At 38.0% G+C, this 22,118-nt stretch overlaps 1 protein-coding gene across 1 annotated transcript in view; it reads right to left on the bottom strand.

The window, feature by feature from the left end:
- The window catches only part of LOC134541174 (corticotropin-releasing factor receptor 1-like), a 163,618-nt gene that overhangs the window by 36,321 nt on the left and 105,179 nt on the right, over positions 1-22,118 (bottom strand). The window contains exons 3-4 of the mRNA XM_063384406.1: positions 7,493-7,586; positions 4,272-4,391 (exon numbers count right to left, since the gene is read on the bottom strand). Coding sequence (XP_063240476.1) covers positions 4,272-4,391; positions 7,493-7,586 — 214 coding nt within the window. The remainder of the gene's footprint in view (positions 1-4,271; positions 4,392-7,492; positions 7,587-22,118) is intronic.

Raw genomic sequence — 22,118 nt, 5'->3', positions numbered from 1 at the left:
ACGCCCATCAATTCCAATTAAATTTTCTTCGCTAACAAGTTCGATTATTTCAAAATAATTTTCCTGTTTTTTTTTATCTCGTGGGTGCCATTATTTCTCAAAAAAAAAAAAATTTCGTCACTTGCCAATTTTCGGATATTTTTTTTTTAGGATGTAGATATGTTTATTTCAGAGAGAACAGAGAGGCATGTCAAATTATGCAAATAGTATACTTTATGGCGAACATTTCGCGTGCACCCCATCGCACGGCGAAAACTTTCGCAATCCCGCCGTTCCAAAAAAAAAAAAAAAAAAAAAAAAAGGCGTCGTCTGCTAGTTATCCTTAAGCGGTGGTGGGGGGGGGGGGAGGGGGGAGGGGGGGGAATGGGGGAACATCACCACCCAACGATTATGGTCTTTCCGAGCCATAAACTTCTGTTCCACGGATAAACCACGGGGCCACTTCGTGTGGCCGCCAGCGCAATGATGATAATAATATTTATTATACCCTCCCCCCCCCCCCCCATTTTCCGTACGACACATAAATTCGCCGTAAATCGCTAGTTGTCTCGTTAAGGCTGTGCCTCCCATTTCAGGTCATGATTTTACATTTATATAAATCACTGATCAACTTTAAGACTAGGTATTTCAATTGTTTAACTTTCACGAAATGAAACAAATATAATACAGCGCATACTTTTTGCATAATTAGCTGCCAAAGTTACATTTTTAACCTTTTTAAGGTTGTACAAATAAGGAGAATTTAATTTATTGCAGAACTGAAACTTTTTTTTAGGTATAACTGCAATGCCACTGGCTACTTCAATGATGTGGTTTGCATTTCTATCACAAAAAACTCGTTTAATGTTTTTTTTTGGCTGTAAAAATCGTAACAAATTTGAGAAATCTGATATGCCAGGTAAAATTAATTAATATTTTCTGAAAGAAATTTAAAACGATTACTTGAAGTAGCAAGTGGCATTGCAGTTAAACTTAAAAAAGTTTCAGTTCTGCATTAAATTATGTTCTCCTTATTTGTACAACCCAAAAACGTGAAAAATGTAACTTTGACTGCTAATTATGTAAAAAGGTACCTATGCGCTGTATATATTTTTCATTTCGTGCAAATTGAACAATTGAAAAAGTGTACAAGTTTATCTGTAATTACTGTAAATATAAAATCTAGACCTGAAATGTGAGGCACCCCCTTAACACAGGCCCGAGGAGGCGGCATATCTGCAAGAACCTCAGCTGTACTTGCAGAATCTGCAGCCAAAGAGGTTTCTGGCGCTTTAAGGCCAATCGACACACATTCATGTCGCCGCGCGAACTAATCTTTCAGCAATCGCCAGAGACGCGAGAACATCTGAACCTCGGTAAACGAGCGAATCCATCACGTGTTCTCATTTGATTTGCGGTCCGAATTTTTTTAGTTATACAATGAGTAGAGTCCGGAAAAATTCGTGGGTTCAATGACCTCCAGGATAGACTCCAATATCCTCTACACACTCGGGCAAATGCCAAATGTTCATTGGCTGTTGACTTGTGAGTCGTCTCGACTGGGCGGCCTGTGATTCGACACTTCTACGAGTGAGGGTCTCTTATTGGCCCTCAGTCCTCCAGATTAACAGTGGACTAATGGCAGAAGCAGTACTAAGGTATAATTATTTGAATTTTAGCATAACACGAAATGAACCCGCGAATTTTTCAGGTCTCTAACAATGAGACGGCTCCGATCAAAGCGAAAATAACTTGGTAAAATCACACAACTCCTGCTTTGGAGCTGATTTTTTCGATAAGGTATCCGATTAAAATGCTAACCATCCCGGTCAAAATTCACTAAACGAGTAATAATATTAAGTTTCCCTTTGGCTTTGTGAACTTTTTTGGTTCGCGCCACACGCTGCAGATGGCAGCACCGCGGTTACACATTTCCGTTACATTCACGAAATTACTCTCACCGAATGCCTTTTAACCGAGAGCTAACATGTTTACACATCAAGAATAATGCTACGGACAATTTGGGTTTTGGGATTTTGTCTTGGAAGAGTCGCACTAACCGCTTGGCGAAACACGCTTGGAATCCTAGAATTTTTTTAAAACGATTTAGAGTCTGATAAATGGCACTGATCAATGAAATTATTCTTTTTTTTTTTAATTTCAGAATGCGGATCACACACTTATTTTTTCTTCGCCCGGCGCTAGAATTCGCTGTCTGAATTGTAAACGTTCACTGAGAGAATTGTTTGTTTGCCTCAACAAAATATTTGTTTATATATGGCGAAATAAACATATTTTGTTAATTCAAACAAATATTTTGCAGTAGAAAAGATACTGCTGACCCAACAAAATGATTTTGTCAACTCGAATGTATATTTGGTTAGGTGTAACAAATTATTTTTGTTACTTAACGAGTTTGGTTAAACTAACAAAATATTTTGTTCCACCAAGTAAATATTTATTTCGCCATATACAAACAAATATTTGTTTGATTCAAACAAACTTTTTTCTCTGTGTTGCTTTCCACCAACATGCAAAGAGACGGGCGGAAATCATCAACTATTATAAACGGCTCCGGTGTAAGCGAAAATGACTCGGGAAAAAAACTTTCTAAGCACTGAATTTGGACTTGATTTTTCAACAAGGAATTTTATTGAAATTCTGCTCATTATTAAAAAGTCAGCACATTAAAATTTTTGTACACGTTAGATATTTTAATTCTATGGCAGCGCTAAAATATTAGACAGAAACATTTTAAAACACATGTTATAAGAATAAGTATATATTAGTATAATCGTTTTTGCTAAACGACTGAAATCACACTGTAAATATTTTTTTTACCGCAGAAAATATAATTATGTTTATTAATACACGCAGTTAACATTCAGGCAGTTAATATCCAATAATCCGAACCAAGTATTACTGCAAATACTATTTCGTACCGGTACAGTTGTTTTCATGTAAGTGCACCAATTTACAAATACCTGTATGTTTACTTTAATATTTCTGTTAAAATTACAAAAAAAAAAAAAATTCGATATACCAATATGCATACACACATAATTAATATGCAGGCAGAACACTGCTCATTATACATGCATCTGCTAAGCGAATCAAATGAAGAAAAAAAATTATAAAATTATTTACTAGCCGTTGACAGGAGATGATGAAAGCATAAAAAAAATGCAATAGTGAAAATTCATCAAGAAACATTAAAAATTCTTACTTAAGGTGTTTTTTTCCCTCGATATCTCTCGTAGACAGTGATCTCACACGTGTTTCTAAGGCAAAGTGTTAAAACTGCATCAAGATTGTAGGCGAGTGAAATTTGAGGAAAGTATTAAATGATTCGTATGACTTAAAGAACTGCAGGTAAAATTTGTGACACAAACACTTTACACAAATGTCATCAATCAATATAAGATAAAAAAAAATACCCCACTAAAGTTTGTTAGCAAAATATGCGTCGGTAATGAAAAAAAATGGGTGCGTGTACTTAGGTACGCGCGTGAGAAGTTATACTTCTTTGGCATCATTAAAAAATAGTTTTTAATTGCATGCAAAAATAGTGCGTGGAGTCCCTCCGCGCGGAAGAAATGAAACTTCGTAATGTGGAAATGAAAATAGGAAGGGGTAGAAATTGATTTTTAGTAAAATCATATTGTATCAAATAAAACTAAAAAAAATAAAGGAAATAAATTTGTAACAATTCAGAGATTGATTTTCAGAGAGAGAGAGAGAGAGAGAGAGAGAGAGAGAGAGAGAGAGAGAGAGAGAGAGACCTATTGAATGTCTATAAACCTAATTTTTTATGAGAGCAGATTTTCTTGAAATAAATCATGAAATCATCCAACGATAAAAGCTGTTTATTTAATTAAGCGGACGGGTTCGCCCCAAGGAGAAAATTGACGCGGCGAGACCTCGTAGACATAGAGAAATGACACACACTCACTATTTATGTGTCTATGAAACATGATTTTTTTCTGCAATTTAAATTATAATATACAAAAAGGGTATTGAAAATTGAAACAAATATGGCGACACTACAAACTGTCAGGATCTTTATTTTTTTCTTACTCTCTACTTATTTCCTTACAATAGCATTCACTCACACTCTCTCTCTTTCTATTTCCCCTCCCCAGGAGCGTTAAACGTTTAACGCAACCTTGTTGGAAGTCGCATTATAAGTATAACTTCAAAATTAAAATTGAAACATTTTCCCTGGAAAAAAATAAAATAAGTGGTTATGTATTCTCAGTGAATTTTCCCACCGACATGACATCTCCACTTACCTATAAGAACGTCCTCCGTCTGTTGCAACAGTTGCGGGCATTGCTGCAGCGCTGTTACCCCTGGAGGGGTAGGCAACCAGCACACCACCCCGTCGAACTGCGCCGGACAACCTGTTGCTTCTGCGAATAGAAAACAAATCAACAAATTAAAAAAAAAAAATTTGTCTGTAAAGTCGGTTTAAGGACGATAGCTTAATGTGACAACGTCATAACAAAACATTGATAAAATGATTGCTGCATACTTTTATGAATAAAATTGAATCATATTTATTTTAATAATAAAAGAATAAATACTTGAAATTTTACTAGTATTTAGATTTTTGAACTGCAAGGATAGTTAACCTTTAATGCCGAAATTGTTGTTGTAATATGCAATGAAAACCACATTTAACTTTTCACTTCACTTTATGAACAGTCGACGAAACAGTTCACGTGTACATGACTTGTAATTAATTTTAAAAACTGGCGTTTAGTTATAAAGTTTAAATATAATTATGAACAAGTTTTCAAATAAATAAACTGTAATCAAATATCTATCATCAATTATATGAATCACCATAATTTTTTAGTCGATTGTAACATAACCTATTATTACTGCACTCGCCGACAGCTTAACGGAACACAGCGTAACGGAACAATGAGCGTAACGGGACACAGATTAACGGAACAATGTGCGTAACGGGACACTTTTTCGTGCGTGCAGCCGGCGTTCATCGATTTATTAGACGTTGTCACGTCAGAAACAAGTAAACGCATGTGTGGAGATGAACAAATACCTCTCTCGCTCTCACCCCCTCTCTCTTTATTTTCGTCACCCATTGTTCAGTTGGACGAATTAATTAAATAATTAATGTACAGGGCCTTAAGGGGCCCACCTCGTCAGGGGTGTATGTGTGTCGGCGAGGCGGGATGATAAGCGCGACGCTCGCTGGTGCTTCTAGCGCGGTGTCTCCTCTGGACTGGCGCGCAGTCTTCTCGTCGTGTACATGAGCGGTGACCGTAACATTATATGGCGGAGAAATGAAGATAAAGGTGTAATGCAAGGCCCTTAATTGCTTTTTAGAGAATCTGTACCGGTTGTTTTACGTCTAAAAATTACTCCGAAAACACGCCTTTTAGCGATTTTTCAATTTACTAAATACACAGGTTTAAAAACTTAATCTGAAATCAAAAGTACTTTTCGGCCCTCAGCGAACTCTTAAATGCTTTTCGTCAACAGACTCCCACTCTGATATCTTGAGTAGTTTTTATATCACATTTTTTTTTTTTTTCCTGTAGCTCTGTTGTTTGTCTGTTTTTTTTTAATCTGTTCCTGTTACAACAGTATTTCGTCGCCATCTCACTGTGTCCGTCCGTGCCACTATTTAATTGTAATAATTCCTTTCACTGAATTCACTGCGCTGTCCTTTCTCTAACATTTGACATCTGCTTATTTTTAGCTTTTGTTTTTTTTTTCACGTGTCTCTGTTTGTGTTATCATCTTTCTTGTCTATTATTTTGGTTTCCCCATGACACACCAGCATGTTGTTATGCCCATTAAAATTTTTTTCAAAGTTACAATGTTATTACTGGGAGTTTATTTCCAAATTTTGAAAATTCAGAACCCAAAACATTTACGAAGATACAAGTATATTTACAAAGGTACGCATTAAATTCGTAGCTAGTATAATGGGCCTATTACAAGGGAATGAGATTCATTGGGCCCAGCCCCAAGAACCCCACCCTATTTCCTGTGGGGGGGGGGAACGTTTGTTTATGTAAATTCGTAACTGTGTAATGGGAGTGATAAACGTAAGTATGCCCCCTTCTTTTGATTATCCTATAGATTTTCGCCACTTCGTAAACATTTAATTTAAAAAGGAATATTTTCACCGACGTTTCAGTCGACATTGCAGTCGCCATCATCAGGGAGCATGGTAAATAACTTGTAAGAACCTCAGTAGGTAACTTCTCCCTGATGATGGCGACTGCAATAATGTCGACCGAAACGTCGGTGAAATTATTCGCCATTGGACGCGGCTACAACCAAGAAGCCAAGATACTTCAGACAATGGCCGTGAAAGCCTGCGAACCTTATTAAGGGGATATATGTCTTCCAGGCGTGCCTTGTCGGTATCTTTGCGTGAAATATTCTCGCAATAAATCACCAACGCTTGGTATTTAAAATGATTTATCTTATAAGCCCAGCTGCAATTAGTCACCAAGCACAAAGGTGAAGGACGGTTCGTGGAGGGGGGTGAAGGGAGGGAGATTCGTACTAAAAAAAACAGGCACCAACTTCTTCTATGTTTCTGGGATAAGGTCTGGTAGATAAAAATGATGGATTGCGTTTTTTACAGCCATCGCCATCTTCAAAGGGTGATTGTTGATGAAGTCAAGAAGAGATTAATACACTAAATACAAGAATACAACCTCATATGTACTTTTAAAAAAAAGATTCCTTAGGATACCAACACTACAAAAACAATTATTGTAACTCTTTACAAAACATGGCTACGGTTTTTCTTTTGCGTTTATAAAATGCGTTTTAAGAGATAATACTGAGTATTTCTTAAGAAAATTTATGCTTAATTTTATATTATAATTTACATTTCACTCAAGCATATTTTTAAACCATGGAAAATTTAATCTAATATTCAATAATTTGAACTTATTTTGTTGTGTCATGCTTATTAGGTGCTTAGTTAATACTGGAAAGCTATTCAGGGAACGGTTTACAAAATATCTTTAACTGTTGGAGGTAATGTGATGAAACGAATCATAAATACCCGGGTAAGAATCTCAACCTAGCATTACTGTAAACACTATATTTTAGGGAAAAATTACCTTGTGTAAATTTACAAATATGTGTAATGTTACATGAATATTTCTGTTCCATTCACAAAAAAAAATCTATTTACAGTGTTATCATTTCCCTCTTAAGCATCGGTGATTTAACCAAGTGACGTGAAGTTCCGTAGCCTTCCGTGAATTTTCCGTTAGTTTTCTTTATTACTCTCATAGTTATCATACATGAATACAATGTAATTTTATTGTACATGGAACATAAATATTTATGTAAAATTATATATATATTTTTTAATTTGTACACTAACATGAAAACTACTGTATCACTACAAAATAGCGTTCGGAGTAACACTGGGTTCGGATTCTTATCCGATCATCTATGATTTGTGTCGTCCCAGTACCACATATAGTAGCACGTAGCACGTAGCACGTACCTCTCCGCTGTAGCGCAGAGGCGCTGTCGCACCGCAACTTGGTGCTGACCACGTACTTGACGATGCCCTCCGGGTCAGAGGTCAAGTCGCTCATCTGGAAAACAGTGACCTCACACCTTTAAAAACTAAAAAAAAAAAAAAAAAAAAATAACACAACTTTCAAACTCACCACAGAATATTTCGAAGTAGCTCGGCTTCTGGGTTGTAGCCGCGTCCTTGGACAAATAATTCACCCGACGTTTCAGTCGACATTGCAGTCGCCATCATCAGGAAGGTAACTAACTGCTCCCTGATGATGGCGAATGCAATGTCGACCGAAAACGTCGGTGAATTATTTGTCCAAGGACTGCGGCTACAACCCAGAAGCCAAGCTACTTCATTTGAATTATAGATTGTCGCCGAACAATTAGAGACACGGAAATTTTGCGGGAGTTAGGATGGGAAACTTTATACTCTCCTACCGTGATCGTGATTGGACCGCAGTTAATTTGGACACGCCTCTCAGACTTTGAGCTAACGACGCCCAACTACGAGAGAAGTAAGCGAATAGGGTTGCTGCCTCCCGCGAGAATGCGCTAACGAGAAGAAGGGTTTGATTAGAACGAAACCCGGACACAGTGTTGTGAGAAGCTCGGTGTGACGTCGGGCAGAATGACGTTACTGGGTGACGTGGTGAAGTGGTGACGTGGTGAAGTTGTGCCATGCGGGGTGACGAAGTCGGTTGTGAGAGTTTCGTCTTCCGACTCTTCGAAGACTCTTTGGGGACTGCAACCCAACCCCAGGGCTATAGATACTCCTTTCGCTGGCATCTACTTCGCGGTAGAACCATCCAGAAGCACGGAGTTACTTCCCCGCCTCCGGAGGGAGGAAGGAGGGGTGGGCGAGGTCACGTGGTTCTCCCCCTCCATCAACAAGGCTCGGGTAGCCTGAGAGGGTAGGCCACCAAAGATGCTTTGGTGTTCTGCGGGTAGTGTCACGTTCAGGGGCTAACTTCCGAAACATCTCAATCATGATTACGTCGTAGTCTGAAAACCAACCACAACATGGTAGGTGGCGATTAACATGAACACAAAAAGGTTCTCTCTTACAAAATCAGCCAGTGGGGAACCAAACACTTTCATTTCAACCTGACGACAGACGAAATTCGCGTAATTTCCAGGGGTTTCTATCTTTATAGTTTTAAAATAATGATTAATCACAGGAATATTTTAGATCGTTAGCCTTCCATAAATATCCTTTTGTTTACGTCTGCAACTTGCTGGTTCTGCGTGAGGTAACAAGCTCGTATTTTCTCGTATGAAACAACGAGAAAGCAACTGTAGCATCAGCATTCGCCTGCAAATAATTATATCATAATTATAAAAAGGGGGGGTTTGTCTGTAAAGTCTGTTTACGGACGATAATTTAACGTGATAACGTCATAGGAAAACATTGATGAAAAAATTGTATTTTTTTTTTAATTTTCAAATATTATTTACAGTTTTTGCAAATTTAATTTAAATAATTTTTTTTAATGTAATCACGAACAATTAGTTTAAAAGCCCACCTTAACCTGTATTGACATTATAGAAGATTTTCTCGCATGGTGGTTGGCTGGTTCTTGCACGCTCGGCTCAGGCGGAACGTGACAATTTTTAGTGCGTGCAGCCGGCGTTCATCGATTTATAAGACGTTATCACGTCAAAAAAAATATATAATATATCTATCAGTCAGGATAGAATGAACAATATAGAGAGTATTTGTAAACTGCATTGACCCAAAACAAATTCTTGATACATCACCATTAGAACAACGCTTATTTCTCGGATAAATTTCACTCCAGGTTAGACTCGACTCGACTATACATGATCAAGCTTCTTTCTAACTCTCATTTGTTGATATCAAGGTCATATAAGGTGAGTTACACGTGATTGGGCTGCTAATTCTTATCCTTGTTTAAACTGGCTCATGTCTTGTCGATTGCACTGGGGTCCTATCATCAATGCATGTGCGTTTCAAGTCTACTTTGACCCCCAATGAATGAATTCTTGTTTTTTTTTTTTTTTGACGTGAAAACGTCTAATAAATCGATGAACGCCGGCTGCACACACGAAAAAGGGTCCCGTTACGCACATTTTCCCGTTTCGCTGTGACCCGTTACGCTCATTTTATATTACTCTTTGCTAACCTGAACCCCCTAGCATTACTGCAGAGTCCGTGGCGTAAATATATTATTTTTGACTGCATCTTGGTGTTGGGTAAGCCATTTTCCTTCACATCATCCTTGAAACACTCTCATTCGTTTCCTACTTTTCCTATCATCGTCGTATCCTTAACAGAATAACACAGATTGGAAGAAGTTAAATAGCAAACATGTATAAAAGTTATAGTTAAAATAATCTCTTCCTTAAATTAATAAACATATTTGAATTGATGAGTGTAAATAAAAGTAAATTTATCAATTAAATTGTAGATTTTATTTCACTCCTTCTTTGTATCCATACAAAATAGTGATAATTCAATAAAAATGATTCAATTTTATTGATAAAAGTATGCAATCATGTCACCAATGTTTTGTTATGACGTTGTCAAGTTAAACTATCGTCCGTAAACCGACTTTACAGACAATAAAATTTTTTTTTAGTTTTAGACAACGTTTCGGTCGACATTGCAGTCGCTATCATCAAGGTCATTATCTCAGCCTGATGATGGCGACTGCACCGTCTACCGAAAATTCGTTCGTGAACTCTTCACTTTTAACGCGATTGAAACTTACACGATAAGAACTATAAAAACAGTTTGTGACAAACATATTTTAGTGCAATTTTTCAGCAACTTTGTGGACATTAAATAATAATTTGGTCAAATACACAGAATAATTGGTAATATGTAATTTTGCGCGTTTTGTAAAATAAATAAAATAATTGTATATCATTTTTTGAAAATAAATTCAAGACACAAGAAGAATTAGCCAGTAGCATGATTTCAACTATACGAACCATTTAATTCTCTTTATTTTGAAGCCCCTGAAACTTAAGTAATGTAACTTTGGCGCTGAATTGCGCAAAACGCAGGCAATATGTTTTTTTTATCTTTTATAAAAGTTCAGCCACTCTTAAGTTTGAATTTTAAACATTTTTAGCATTAATTTAAAATAATGAAATTTTACAGGACGCACTACCTCACTACTAGAAATATTTTTCAAGTGAACATTTATCTACAGCCGATAGTGAGATTCGAGTTGACAATTTCATCATAGCGTAACGAAAAGTGTAAGGCTCAGAATGCAACGAAAAGTGCAACGAAAATTTATTTTACTAAAAAAATTACTTTCTATAAACACAGATGGTAGTGTATAACGATCGATGACAATTTTTATACTGGCGCAAATGTATACTTTCACGTTCGCATAATTTCGCACTCAGATTATTACATGCCACTCATTTACACTCATATACCTGTACTTACTCCTGCATGCTTGTATACCTGCACATTTGTACACATGTTTCATATACTTGTGTACCTTACTTGTCTGCTATATTTATATATGCGAAGTTTTCTTTTTAACACCTGTATTGGTCACGCACACATTAAACATAATTTTTTTTGTACTTTTCAAAAGTAGCCGTTTGTAATACTACAAGAAAGATATTGTAACTTTGTACCACACGTGACATTGTATATTGTTTTTTTTTTTTTGCATTAATAAAAATATATTTTTTCTAGATATACTGAGTATTTATTACGAAAATTGGTGCATAATTTTATATTATAACTTTTGTTTCATTTAAATTTTTTTTAAACATGAAAAATATAATCGAATATTTAATATTTGAACTCTTTTTTTGTTTTATTATGATGCTTATTAATGTGCTCAGTTACTGGAAACATATTCAGAGTACGTTTTAAATATTTGAGGTACTGGAACGACACAAATCATAGATGATCGGGTAAGAAGCCGAACCCGGTATTACTGCGAGCACTATTTTGTAGTGATACAGTTGTCTTCATGTTATTGTACAAATTAAAAAAAAAAAACATTGGTTGTCCGTAAAATTGGTTTAAGGACGATAGTTTAACGTGACAACGTCATAACAAAACAATGATGAAATTATTGCATACTTTTATGAATAAAATTGAATCTTTTTTATTGAATTATCACTATTTTGTATGGATACAAAGAAGGAGTGAAATGAATCTACAATTTAATTGATAAATTTACTTTTATTTGCACACATTAATTCAAATATGTTTATTTTTTAACGAAGAGATTACTTTAACTATAACTTTTATACATGTTTGCTATTTAAATTCTTCCAATCTGTGTTATTCTGTTAAGGATAGGACGATGATAGGAAAAGTAGGAAACGAATGGGAGTGTTTCAAGTTTAATGTGCCTCGAAAAAGTCAAATCGATGGTTGTTCCAATCGAGTGGAAGAGAGATAGATGCGGCGCAAGCTTACAATGCGCGTAACGGGACACAGCGTAACGGGACACTTTATCGTGCGTGCAGCTGGCGTTCATAGATTTATTAGACGTCACGTCAAAAAATATGTAGGGCGGCTCTATTTTTGTGCGATGTTACTGCTATCTCTAAAAAAAAAATTTACATAACAATTGCATGGATGATTGTGAAACGTCCACTAGAATTCGTTGAAACCTTTTTCTAGCCTCGCGCAGGGCTTTTCACGAATCTGTACCGGTTGTTTTACGCCTAAAGATTACTCTGACAACATGCGTTTTAGCCATTTTAACTCTTCTGAAAATACATTTTTTAGAAACTTAATCCGAAATCAATGAACTTTTCGGCCCTCAGCGAACTCTTAAATGCTTTTCGTAAGCAGACCCCCACTCGGATTTCTTGAGTATTTTTGAAATCGCGTTGTTTTTCCTGAAGCTCTGCGCAACGTGTGTGTGCCCGGGTAGGCAGGGGCCTTAAGGTGGTACAAAATTAATTTCAGGATAGTTTCGCTATCATAAAAGTTTCATTTGGCACACCAATAGGTAGGGCCATGTCACTTTCGCGAAAAGATTTTCCGACCAGCTGTGTGTTAAAACTCTGTAGCATTTTCTGTGTCACGTGGTTGGCTGGGTTTATTCCAGGCGCATGTCTACTGTCGGCGCACCAATCACAGCCATCCAGTGCGGAAGCTAAACTCGTTCTGAATGGCCCGGCCAGACAGGGAGATGTCTTACTCTCGCAGACGGCCGCCAATCACAAGGGAGCAATGGCATACCTTGTTGCAGTCTAACGAGCGATCAGATTATTTCGCGAAAAATGCATGCCCCTGCCAATACGTAGGGACACCTGTATTTCGTGATTTCATTTCATGTCAAGGTATTCAACAAAACACTGTAGCTTTTTTCTAAGAGTCATGGCAAATTGTGAAGGTGCAGCAGTACGGTGACCACATTCTCATTGGCCCCGTCAAGAGCGGGACGACACCTCTCACCGACCTCAGCCAATAACCACAGGAGAAAAGCTACAGTGTTTTGTGAAATACCTTGACACGAAATGTATTCGCGAAATACAGGTGTCCCTACCAATACGCTTCGAACGTCCAAAAAACCGAATCCCAGAGGGTTTTTAAAAAACGGCACCCTGCGCGAGGCTACGAGAGGGACAGGTTGAAACCTGCGCGAGCTCGTAACATTCTGGCGCGGCGCGGTAAACAACAGAGGGGTCTCGCCCGTCAGAGCGGTGAAGGGGCGTAAACACGTCAACGTCACCGCGGTGACGTCACCCCTTCACCCGGAGTGACCGCAAAGAGTCCTCCAGATGCGCTGCGAGCCAACAGCAGACGTCTTCACTGCGGCGTTAACTGTTTCAGTCTAGAGCAGCGGTTCCCAAACTTTTTCAGCTGGCGACCAACATTTCCTTATAGGTAAAGACCGGAAAAATTCGCGGGTTCATTCCGTAATATGCTAAAATTAAAATAATTATACCGTTGTGCTGCTTCTGCTATTGGTTCACTGTTAATATGAAAGGACTCTCGGCCAATCAGCGACCATTAATCAAAGAAGTATCCATTCACAAGTTACCCACTTGAGAGGCCTCAAAATTCAGCACCCAATGAACGGGCGCCGTTAGCCCAAGTAGGCAGAGGATCGTGGAATGTATCCTGAAGGTCATTGAACTCGCGAATTTTTCCAGTCTCTAATGATTAGAGACCGGAAAAATTCGCGGTTTCGATGGCCTTCAAGATAGACTGCACATTCCCCTGAACACTTGGGCAAATAACGCAAGTTCATTGGCTGCCGACTTGTGAGTCGTACCATCTGATTTTTCAGTGATACGATCCTTCTTTGGTTGAGGGTTTATGATTGGCTGAGATTCGTCCAGATGAACAGTAAGCCAATAGCAAAATCAATATAAAGGTATATGTATTTGATTACTAGCCTATTCGCCGAATGAATCTGCGAATTTTGCCGGTCTCTACTAATGATATCACATAAATTTGATCGTTACCTAAGGTTATATGTTACTAGAGACATGCAAAATTCGCGGATTTATTTCGCGATAGGCTAGCATCAAAACAACTATACCTTCGTACCGCTTCTGCGATTGGCCCACATTTTATCCGGGGAACTGCAATGGGAAACACTAAACCAAGAAAGTGCCGAATTACAGACAGCCTAGTTGAGACGTCTCACGCGTCAGTAGCCAATGAACAGGTGTCATTTCCGCGAGTATTTAAAGGACTGTGGAGTCTATCCTAGAGGTCAATGAATCCGCGAATTTTGCAGGTCTCTATATGTTACACATCTCTGTGGAGTACTGAAAACTATCACATATTTTTTTTTTTCAAGGGTGACATCCTTCAGCAGAAGGATTAACTCATCCCCGGTGAAACACCGTCGTTAATCACAGAGTATCGATCTTTCAGCAGGGGGTCTTACATCATGCGTGGCTCATTTTTTATCCCTTCACCACGGACACAGCATAGAGCAGTGCTCAATCATCCACCAGCTAGATACCTGAACATACACCACGTGTAATCTGGGCATATATACATGTAGACACGGGAATATTTCGTGGGCTCAGTCAGTCAGGGCTAAAGTTTCCCTCCATTGTTTAAGTATTAATGATGCTGAACCCAGAGAGCAATTACTTTGACACAAGCTATAACAGCTGGGAAATATATCAGGTGACACTAGCGCCCCTCGCTGATGATTTCATAAATAAAAAATATTGAGAGAAAAATAATAGTGGTTAAACGAAGTAGTCAACGAAACACCTCACCACCCTCTAGTAATCAAAATGACTTCCTAAGGATCTATTTTAATTTGAACAAAAATTCTTATTTCGATGCAATGATTTCTTACTAATTATTCATGGTCGTTGCTTTCGTATCTTTTCGCGAAATATGCGTGGCTAGGGGCAGGCATTTTTTGCGAAAAGATCTGAACACTTATTAGACTGCAACAAGGTATACCCGCACCAGAGGTTTCTCCCTTGTGATTGGCGGCCGTCTGCGAGAGAAGTCGTTGCCTTGCTTGACCGGAGCCACTCAGAACGCGTTTTACTTCCGCACTGAGTTACTGTGATTGGTGTATTTACAATCGACATGCACCTGAGAGAAACTCACCCAATCACGAAACACAGACGGTGTCACAGTGTTTTTAACTTTCATCTAGCTTCGAAAATCTTTTACCGGGAAATTCGCATGTGTCTAGTGTTGACTAGAGACCGGAAAAATTCGCGATTTCAAATCCCTAAAGGATAGACTCCGTGATCCTCTATGCACTCGTGCCAATTACATCTGCTGATTGGTTACCGACTCGTAACACCTGTTGACTGGAATGATCGTAATCCGCTAATTCTTCTGTTAAAGATTTTTCATTGGCCCAGAGTCCTTCCGATAAACTGTGGCCCAATCACTGAAGGAAAATAATGTAAAAAGTATTTGGACTCTATCCTATTGCGAAATTAGCGATGACTAGAGACTGGAAAAATTCGCGAGTTAAATGACCTTCAAGATAGACTCCACGATCCTCTGCCTACTTGGGCAAACGGCGCCTGTTCATTGGGTGCTGAATTTTGAGACGTCTTAAGTCCGTAACTTGTGACTGGATACTTCTTTGATTGATGGTCCCTGATTGGCCGAGAGTCCTTTCATATTAACGGTGAACCAACAGCAGAAGCAGCACAACGCTATAATTATTTGAATTTTAACATATCCCGAAATGAATCCGCGAATTTATTCCGGTCTCTAGTGATGACATATCGTGGGATGGTCAGTCGCGTGAGACAGCTGGCCGTGAAAAGGGTTGGGGGGGGGGGGGGAAATACGGAGCTTCACTAACACAGAGTCTCTCTCTCTCTCTCTCTCTCTTTCTCTCTCTCTCGACGATGACGTCCCATCACGGCACGAGCGTGGTTTTGCGTCCGTCTTGTGATTTGTGACCGGGCGCGTCGTGTTGCCGAGAGGGTTTGTGTCGCAGATTTATGTGATCCTCCCACCCACACACCCTCCCTCACCCAGCAACAACACATCTGCGCGGATCGCGCGCAGATAACAGGGTCGGCTAAACCCCTCCACACCTCTTCCACCCGTACCCACCTCACATCCACACCGGCGCCGTCGTATATCTCGCCAGGGGGGGCGTGCCTGTCTGTCAAACGAACCGCAAACAAGGCGAGAGAAGCTGCGACGAAAACGACGACACGTTAACACACTTGTTTTTGACGTGAACACATCTTTAAAATTGACTTGATGTAAGCTTTTGGACGTACGCCATTGCTAAGCACATGTAGGTATGTCTGTAGAAGAAAACTACAAAAAAAAAAACCCCAAAAGACAAAAAACAAATTAAGAAAAAAATTGCTGTTGTCAACAGGATATAAACTCAATTGACAACCGCAATTTTCTGCTTAATTTGTGTTTTTGTCTTTTGGGTTTTTTGTAGTTTTCTTCTACAGACATGCATGCGCTTAGCAATGGCGTATGTCCAAAAGCTTACATCAAGTCATGCACTCCCATTGCACAAATCTTTCAAAGATAATATCTTTAAAATGGCTTCCATATTTAAAAAAAAACGAATGATAACAGTTTGGTGTTGCAGCTACATATCTATCATCTCCATCCAAAATGTAATCACGCCACTGGATAGCTAAAGGATCAAAGAATTCGTTACGCTAAGTGAGGACTGTGACGCATCGCGCGCCGTGGAGGGGGAAGCGCCGCCATTTTGAGGTCATTTTTTCTGCGTTTTCAAGATTTCCATTTAGTATAACTTTTGACTCGGAGAAGCAACGACGTTAGTTTGGGCTTCAATTGTCTGCTCTCAAATTTATCGATTGCATATATATAAAACATTAGTTGAAAATAGTTACAGTGAATATATATGGTGTCGGCCTATACGCGTCAAAAAGCCAAATCCAAATACAGAGATCGTTTACGGTTGGAAAGGGCTCCCCAAAAGCAATCGAATGATACCAATAAAACACCATATGACGAAGTGAAGCAGTGCCGGGAACGTAAAATAATGAATGCGGCCGAGCGGATCAACGGCGCGGCGGTGCCAGTACATCTGCAGCTGGGGCGGTTGGAATTATGCGAGTGGATACGTACACGTATTCACGTACAACACACGGCCGTGCCCATGACACAGCCACACCCCTATTTTTTTCCCCCCTTCGAGCAGAGCGATCCGTCAGAGGATAATGTACATTCCATGACAAACACATTAAAAATTGCCACATTTGAAAGTGGATATTTATAAAACCACCGTTTATGATTTGTGCCATAATACGGGTTAAAATACAAATCTACACTTTACTTTTGCACTTTTAGTGGCCATTAACTGAGTCATACATTAGTAGGAGCATGTACTTTTTTGAGAAGTACCTAAGAAGTAACCTGATCGCTTATAAGGTATGTCCCTTGTGATTGGCGGCCGTCTGCAAGAGAATACATTGCCCTGTTCGGCCGGGCCATTCAGGGAAAGGTTTGCTTCCTAAATGGATGGCTGTGATTGGTGCGCTGACAGTAGACATGTGTCTGAAAATAAACCCAGCCAAACGCGATACACACACAGTTTTTTACACATAGCTGGTCTGGAGAATCTTTTCGCACATGGTCTTATAAATTGGTCATTTAAAGCTGTTAATTACTTTCTTTAGAGGCGGGCTATTGGCCATTATTACCCCGAGCTGACTTTGCCACTTGGTAAAAATATGTACGGCTATAATACGAAAATAATTATTGACGTGATAACGTCTTATAAATCGATGAACACCAGCTGCACGTACGAAAAATTGTCACGTTCCGCCTGAGCCGAGCGTGCATGAACCGGCCAACCACCGAGCGAGAAAATCGCCTATAATATCAACAGGTTAAGGTGGGCTTTTTAACTAATTGTTCGTGATTATATTGAAACAAATCATTTAAATTAAATTTGCAAAAACTGTAAATAATATTTGAAAATTAAAATTTATGCAATTTTTCATCACTGTTTTCTTATTATGTATCACGAAGGTAAAATTATCGTCCGTAAACCGACTTTACAGACAACCCCCTTTTTTATAATAAATCTATATGTCGTATAGCCAGACTTTAAACACGTTTAACCGTGAAGTAACTCGACGAAAAAAAACCTCACTTCAATCACATCGCTTCGTTCAAATCAAACCCGTTACACGACATTAAAGTCTTTTCGTGTTACTTGTCTTAAAATTTTGACAGTTATAAAAAGACGTACTAGTACTCTCGCATTCATTGCATCACGTGATATTTGTTTACGAATACTGACAAATCACATGATGTTGTTTACAGGCACCGTTGATACCCGTCAAATTTGAGCCAAGTTACGTGGCTCGGACTATATACCTACATCAATACACTCGCAATAAGTAATGTGAATGGAGAAACTGTGTAATTTAATGGAGTGGTGCGGGATAATACACCGACAAACCTCCAAGTTTCCCTGCAGCCCGATGATTTATTACTTATTGCCACTGATGTTATACCGTGCCTTGCCTAGTCAGGAGCGTAACGAGATAAGTGCGACGCTCGCTGGTGTTTCTATCGCGGTATCGCCTCTAAAGCCCACGGCTGCCCAGGACGACTATGAGATCTGAGCGGTCACCATAATATTATTCAGCGGAGAAATTAAGATAAAGTTGAAATGCGAGTGCCTAAAATCTGAACCGGGCGTTTTATGCCTAAAACCACTCGGAAATCACCCAATTTTACCAATTTTCACTCTTATAAAAATACAGTTTTAAAATAGAAATTCAGAAACATAACTACTCGCCCACCCTTAGATTATTCCTAATTGCTTTTCGTAAACAGACGCCACTGGGATATTTTGAAAAAAAATTCCAGTGACGTTCACTGATTTTAACAATCATAGAACCACTCTTTAACAGAAGTTATTGACTATTATTCTTGTAGTGGTATGGATAGGTTAGTGTTTTTTTTTTTTACTAGAATGAAAACGGAAAATGAAATCTGCGTGGTTGACTGTTGTGTAAACACTTTTGGTATCTGTTGAAAAATGTATCAAGTCTTTTGTTCTCACTAATTGTGAAGTTGGTTGTTAGTTTAACACAAACGTCAAAATGTCGAGACAAAAATGTTGGTTAGGTTAGGTCAACTATGTTGAGCGTTACAGAATCTAGTAGGAATACATATTTTTATTTTTGCGGGATGGTTAAGTAACATGTATAGGTTTCAAAAAAATAATATTTCTGTAATTTCTCTATGTTTTTTTCGAGGAAGGCTTGACAGTAGTATTAAATCCGTGTCAGAAAATTAGGCGCTGAAAGCAGATAATGTGCCCTCCCTTATTTCGGACCAGTATGTGGTTTTTTTTTCCTTCCCCCTATACGTGGAAAGATTTATCATCCAGAGGAAATATGAATATATTTGGAAGGCCGGTGTAATTTAATGGCCGCAGTTGCAATAAATCGTGTCTCGTATTAGCGTTTCACGATAGCGCTATAGACGTGGGATGACGTCATATTAAGGGGGCCCGCCTATAGTCTGTCTCATGCTTAGATTGCAGTGCAGAGTAAATGGCGTACACTGTTGCCAGATTGAAACCACTCCACTTGTCAACATGAATATATTTTATTTTGTAAACCATCCATAATTACTAGAGACCTGAAAATTTCACGGGTTAATTTCATGTTAAGCTAAAATTCAAAAAATTATACCTTAGTGCTGCTTCTGCCATTAGTTCACTGTTAATCTGGAGGACTGAGGGCCAATTAGAGACCCTCACTCATAGAAGTGTCGAATCACAGGCCACCCAGTCGAGACGACTCACAAGTAAACAGCCAATGAACAGTTGGCATTTGCCCGAGTGTGTAGAGGATATTGGAGTCCATCCTGAAGGTCATTTAACACGCGAATTTTTCCGGTCTCTAATAATTACGGTAAAAGTAAATGTTACGATAATTTTGGTGTTATTTTAAGACTATAAACTAAAGTTTTTTGACAGCATTATCACAGTTTTCTTCATTCTGACAAAATAAATTATTTCGTTGCTAAACACCAACTATTATTCGACAGGAGGAAATATCTGTAGCATTCCTTAACTATTAATAACAAAAAATTCCATAAAATTATATACTATGTCTAAACGACCAATTTTTTTAAATTCTAAATGACACAAAACCAATTTTAAAAAAATTTGTTGAAAACAAAATGGCGTCTTTCAATTTCCATTCCTTATAAATACACAAATAAATAAAATTATGAAATAATGCAAGTGATGAAGTACAACAAAAACATGTATTTTCTCTATTCTCACTATTACGTTTACTTTACTAAATACAATATTTCAGATACACTGTTCGAGCTTTTACAAAGTAATGTATCTGCTTGATGATTCCCAGGATTTTTGTTATAATCTAACGATTGACGAAAAGCCCAGCCTGCACAAAACTCACTCTTCATGTTGTAGTATGGGCATATTCCTACCGAAATACAAATTTCGGAATGCCTTTTGCTACAATGGAGATTCAACCTATTCCAACCTCAATAGAAGCAAATACACAAAGCCTTTACACCACAGACGTATCAATGCTTTAATAAATATTTTAATGGATATATAACTAACAGTATACTAATATCGTGCTAATATGTTTTATTTCATCTTAAAACAACCAATTTTATGTGATCTTGAGCCAGAAATCTACACTATCGGTTTTCGTAATTTATACAAAGATTTTATTTGCACTTTTACAAGTATCTATTTGTAAAAAAAAATACAGAAGTGCTCTTTGTTTAGTTTCTATTTTGTAAAATTACAAGAGTTGCTTTTGTACTGAAACTATGGAAGCGCTTGCATTCACAAGAAAAGTTACTGTCGGAGACATGATTCTATCGTATTTACGTTGGATTGTATTACTGTTGGAAATTTTTCGTTGTTGTCGGAGTATAAACGACGAACTGTAGGGAAATTATATTTTCAGCAAGTCGGAAAGTGTAGTTGTATTTTCTTGGATACATTTGCTAATAAATTACAATATTTAAATATGTCATTTTTGTGTGTATTACAAAATATTTCTTGGAAACTGGTTTCCCAAAGAATCTTTAGAAGTAGAGACATTTTTTTTCCCCCCGTGTATATAACTACTTAAAATGTGATACCTAGCGGAAAGTTCCATGAAATTTCACGGAAATTAATAAGCGTCGCAGGTTTTCGCAACACATGCTTGAGGTTTCTCAGCTTGTGGATTTTCAGCCGCGTCAAAAAGTGAAGAGAGGGGTCAACTTTTAAGTAGACATTGCAGTTGCCATCTTCAGGGTTATCATCAGTGGGAGAATAAATTTGTTTTCCTTAAGACGGCGACTGCAAAGTCGACCGAAACGTTGGCAAACTCTTCACTTTTGAAGCGGCAAAAAAAAAAAAAAAAAAACGCCAGCTCTGTAAGAAATAATAGTAAATATACGGACTTTTTTTAACGAAGTATTAACCTGAAATAAATTAAGAGTGTTTTGTATTATCAAATAACCGGATCTTTAAATAACATATGCCTCATTTTGATTTCCGAGTTTATGTGTTTCTTTTGTAAACAGAGTAAACACAAGCGCGATGGAAAAAAATGTTATTTGGCTGTAAATTAAAAAATATTTTGAACGTTTTGTATTACAATAAGATTATCATTGCGTCGATTAGTAATCAACACCACCTACGTGACAGAAAGCAAAATTTTCAGGATAGCTTAAAAACTTTATGCGGTGTTAGAAAAAAAAACACAGCAGCGCATTCTGTTGGATATTTTTTTGCGAAACACGTCGTGAGAAGACACTAAATTCTAATGTTTCCATAAAAAATATTTTTAAAATGTCACACAGGCGGTGTTTTTTTTCAAGCAACACATTGTTGATTCATGTTTAAAATATGTTAACCCGGTAAAGTAAATTTACTTATTCCCTGTATAATTTGTAACAAGCGTTCTGCGTGAATTTAAGGTGAAAATGTTCTTATCTTCATAACATAGAGACCTGAAAAATTTGCTGGTTCATTTCGTGCTATGCTAAAATTCAAAAAATTATACCTTAGTGCTGCTTCTGTCATTGGTCCACTGTTAATCTGGAGGACTGAGGGCCAATTAGAGAACCTCACTCATAGAAGTGTAGAATCACAGGCCACCCAGTCGAGACGACTCACAAGTCAACAGCCAATGAA

The sequence above is a fragment of the Bacillus rossius genome, chromosome 18, assembly GCF_032445375.1.
Source record: "Bacillus rossius redtenbacheri isolate Brsri chromosome 18, Brsri_v3, whole genome shotgun sequence".
Taxonomy (NCBI): domain Eukaryota; kingdom Metazoa; phylum Arthropoda; class Insecta; order Phasmatodea; family Bacillidae; genus Bacillus; species Bacillus rossius.
The sequence above is the reverse complement of the archived record's forward strand: the minus strand, read 5'-3'. Positions and strand labels throughout refer to the sequence as shown.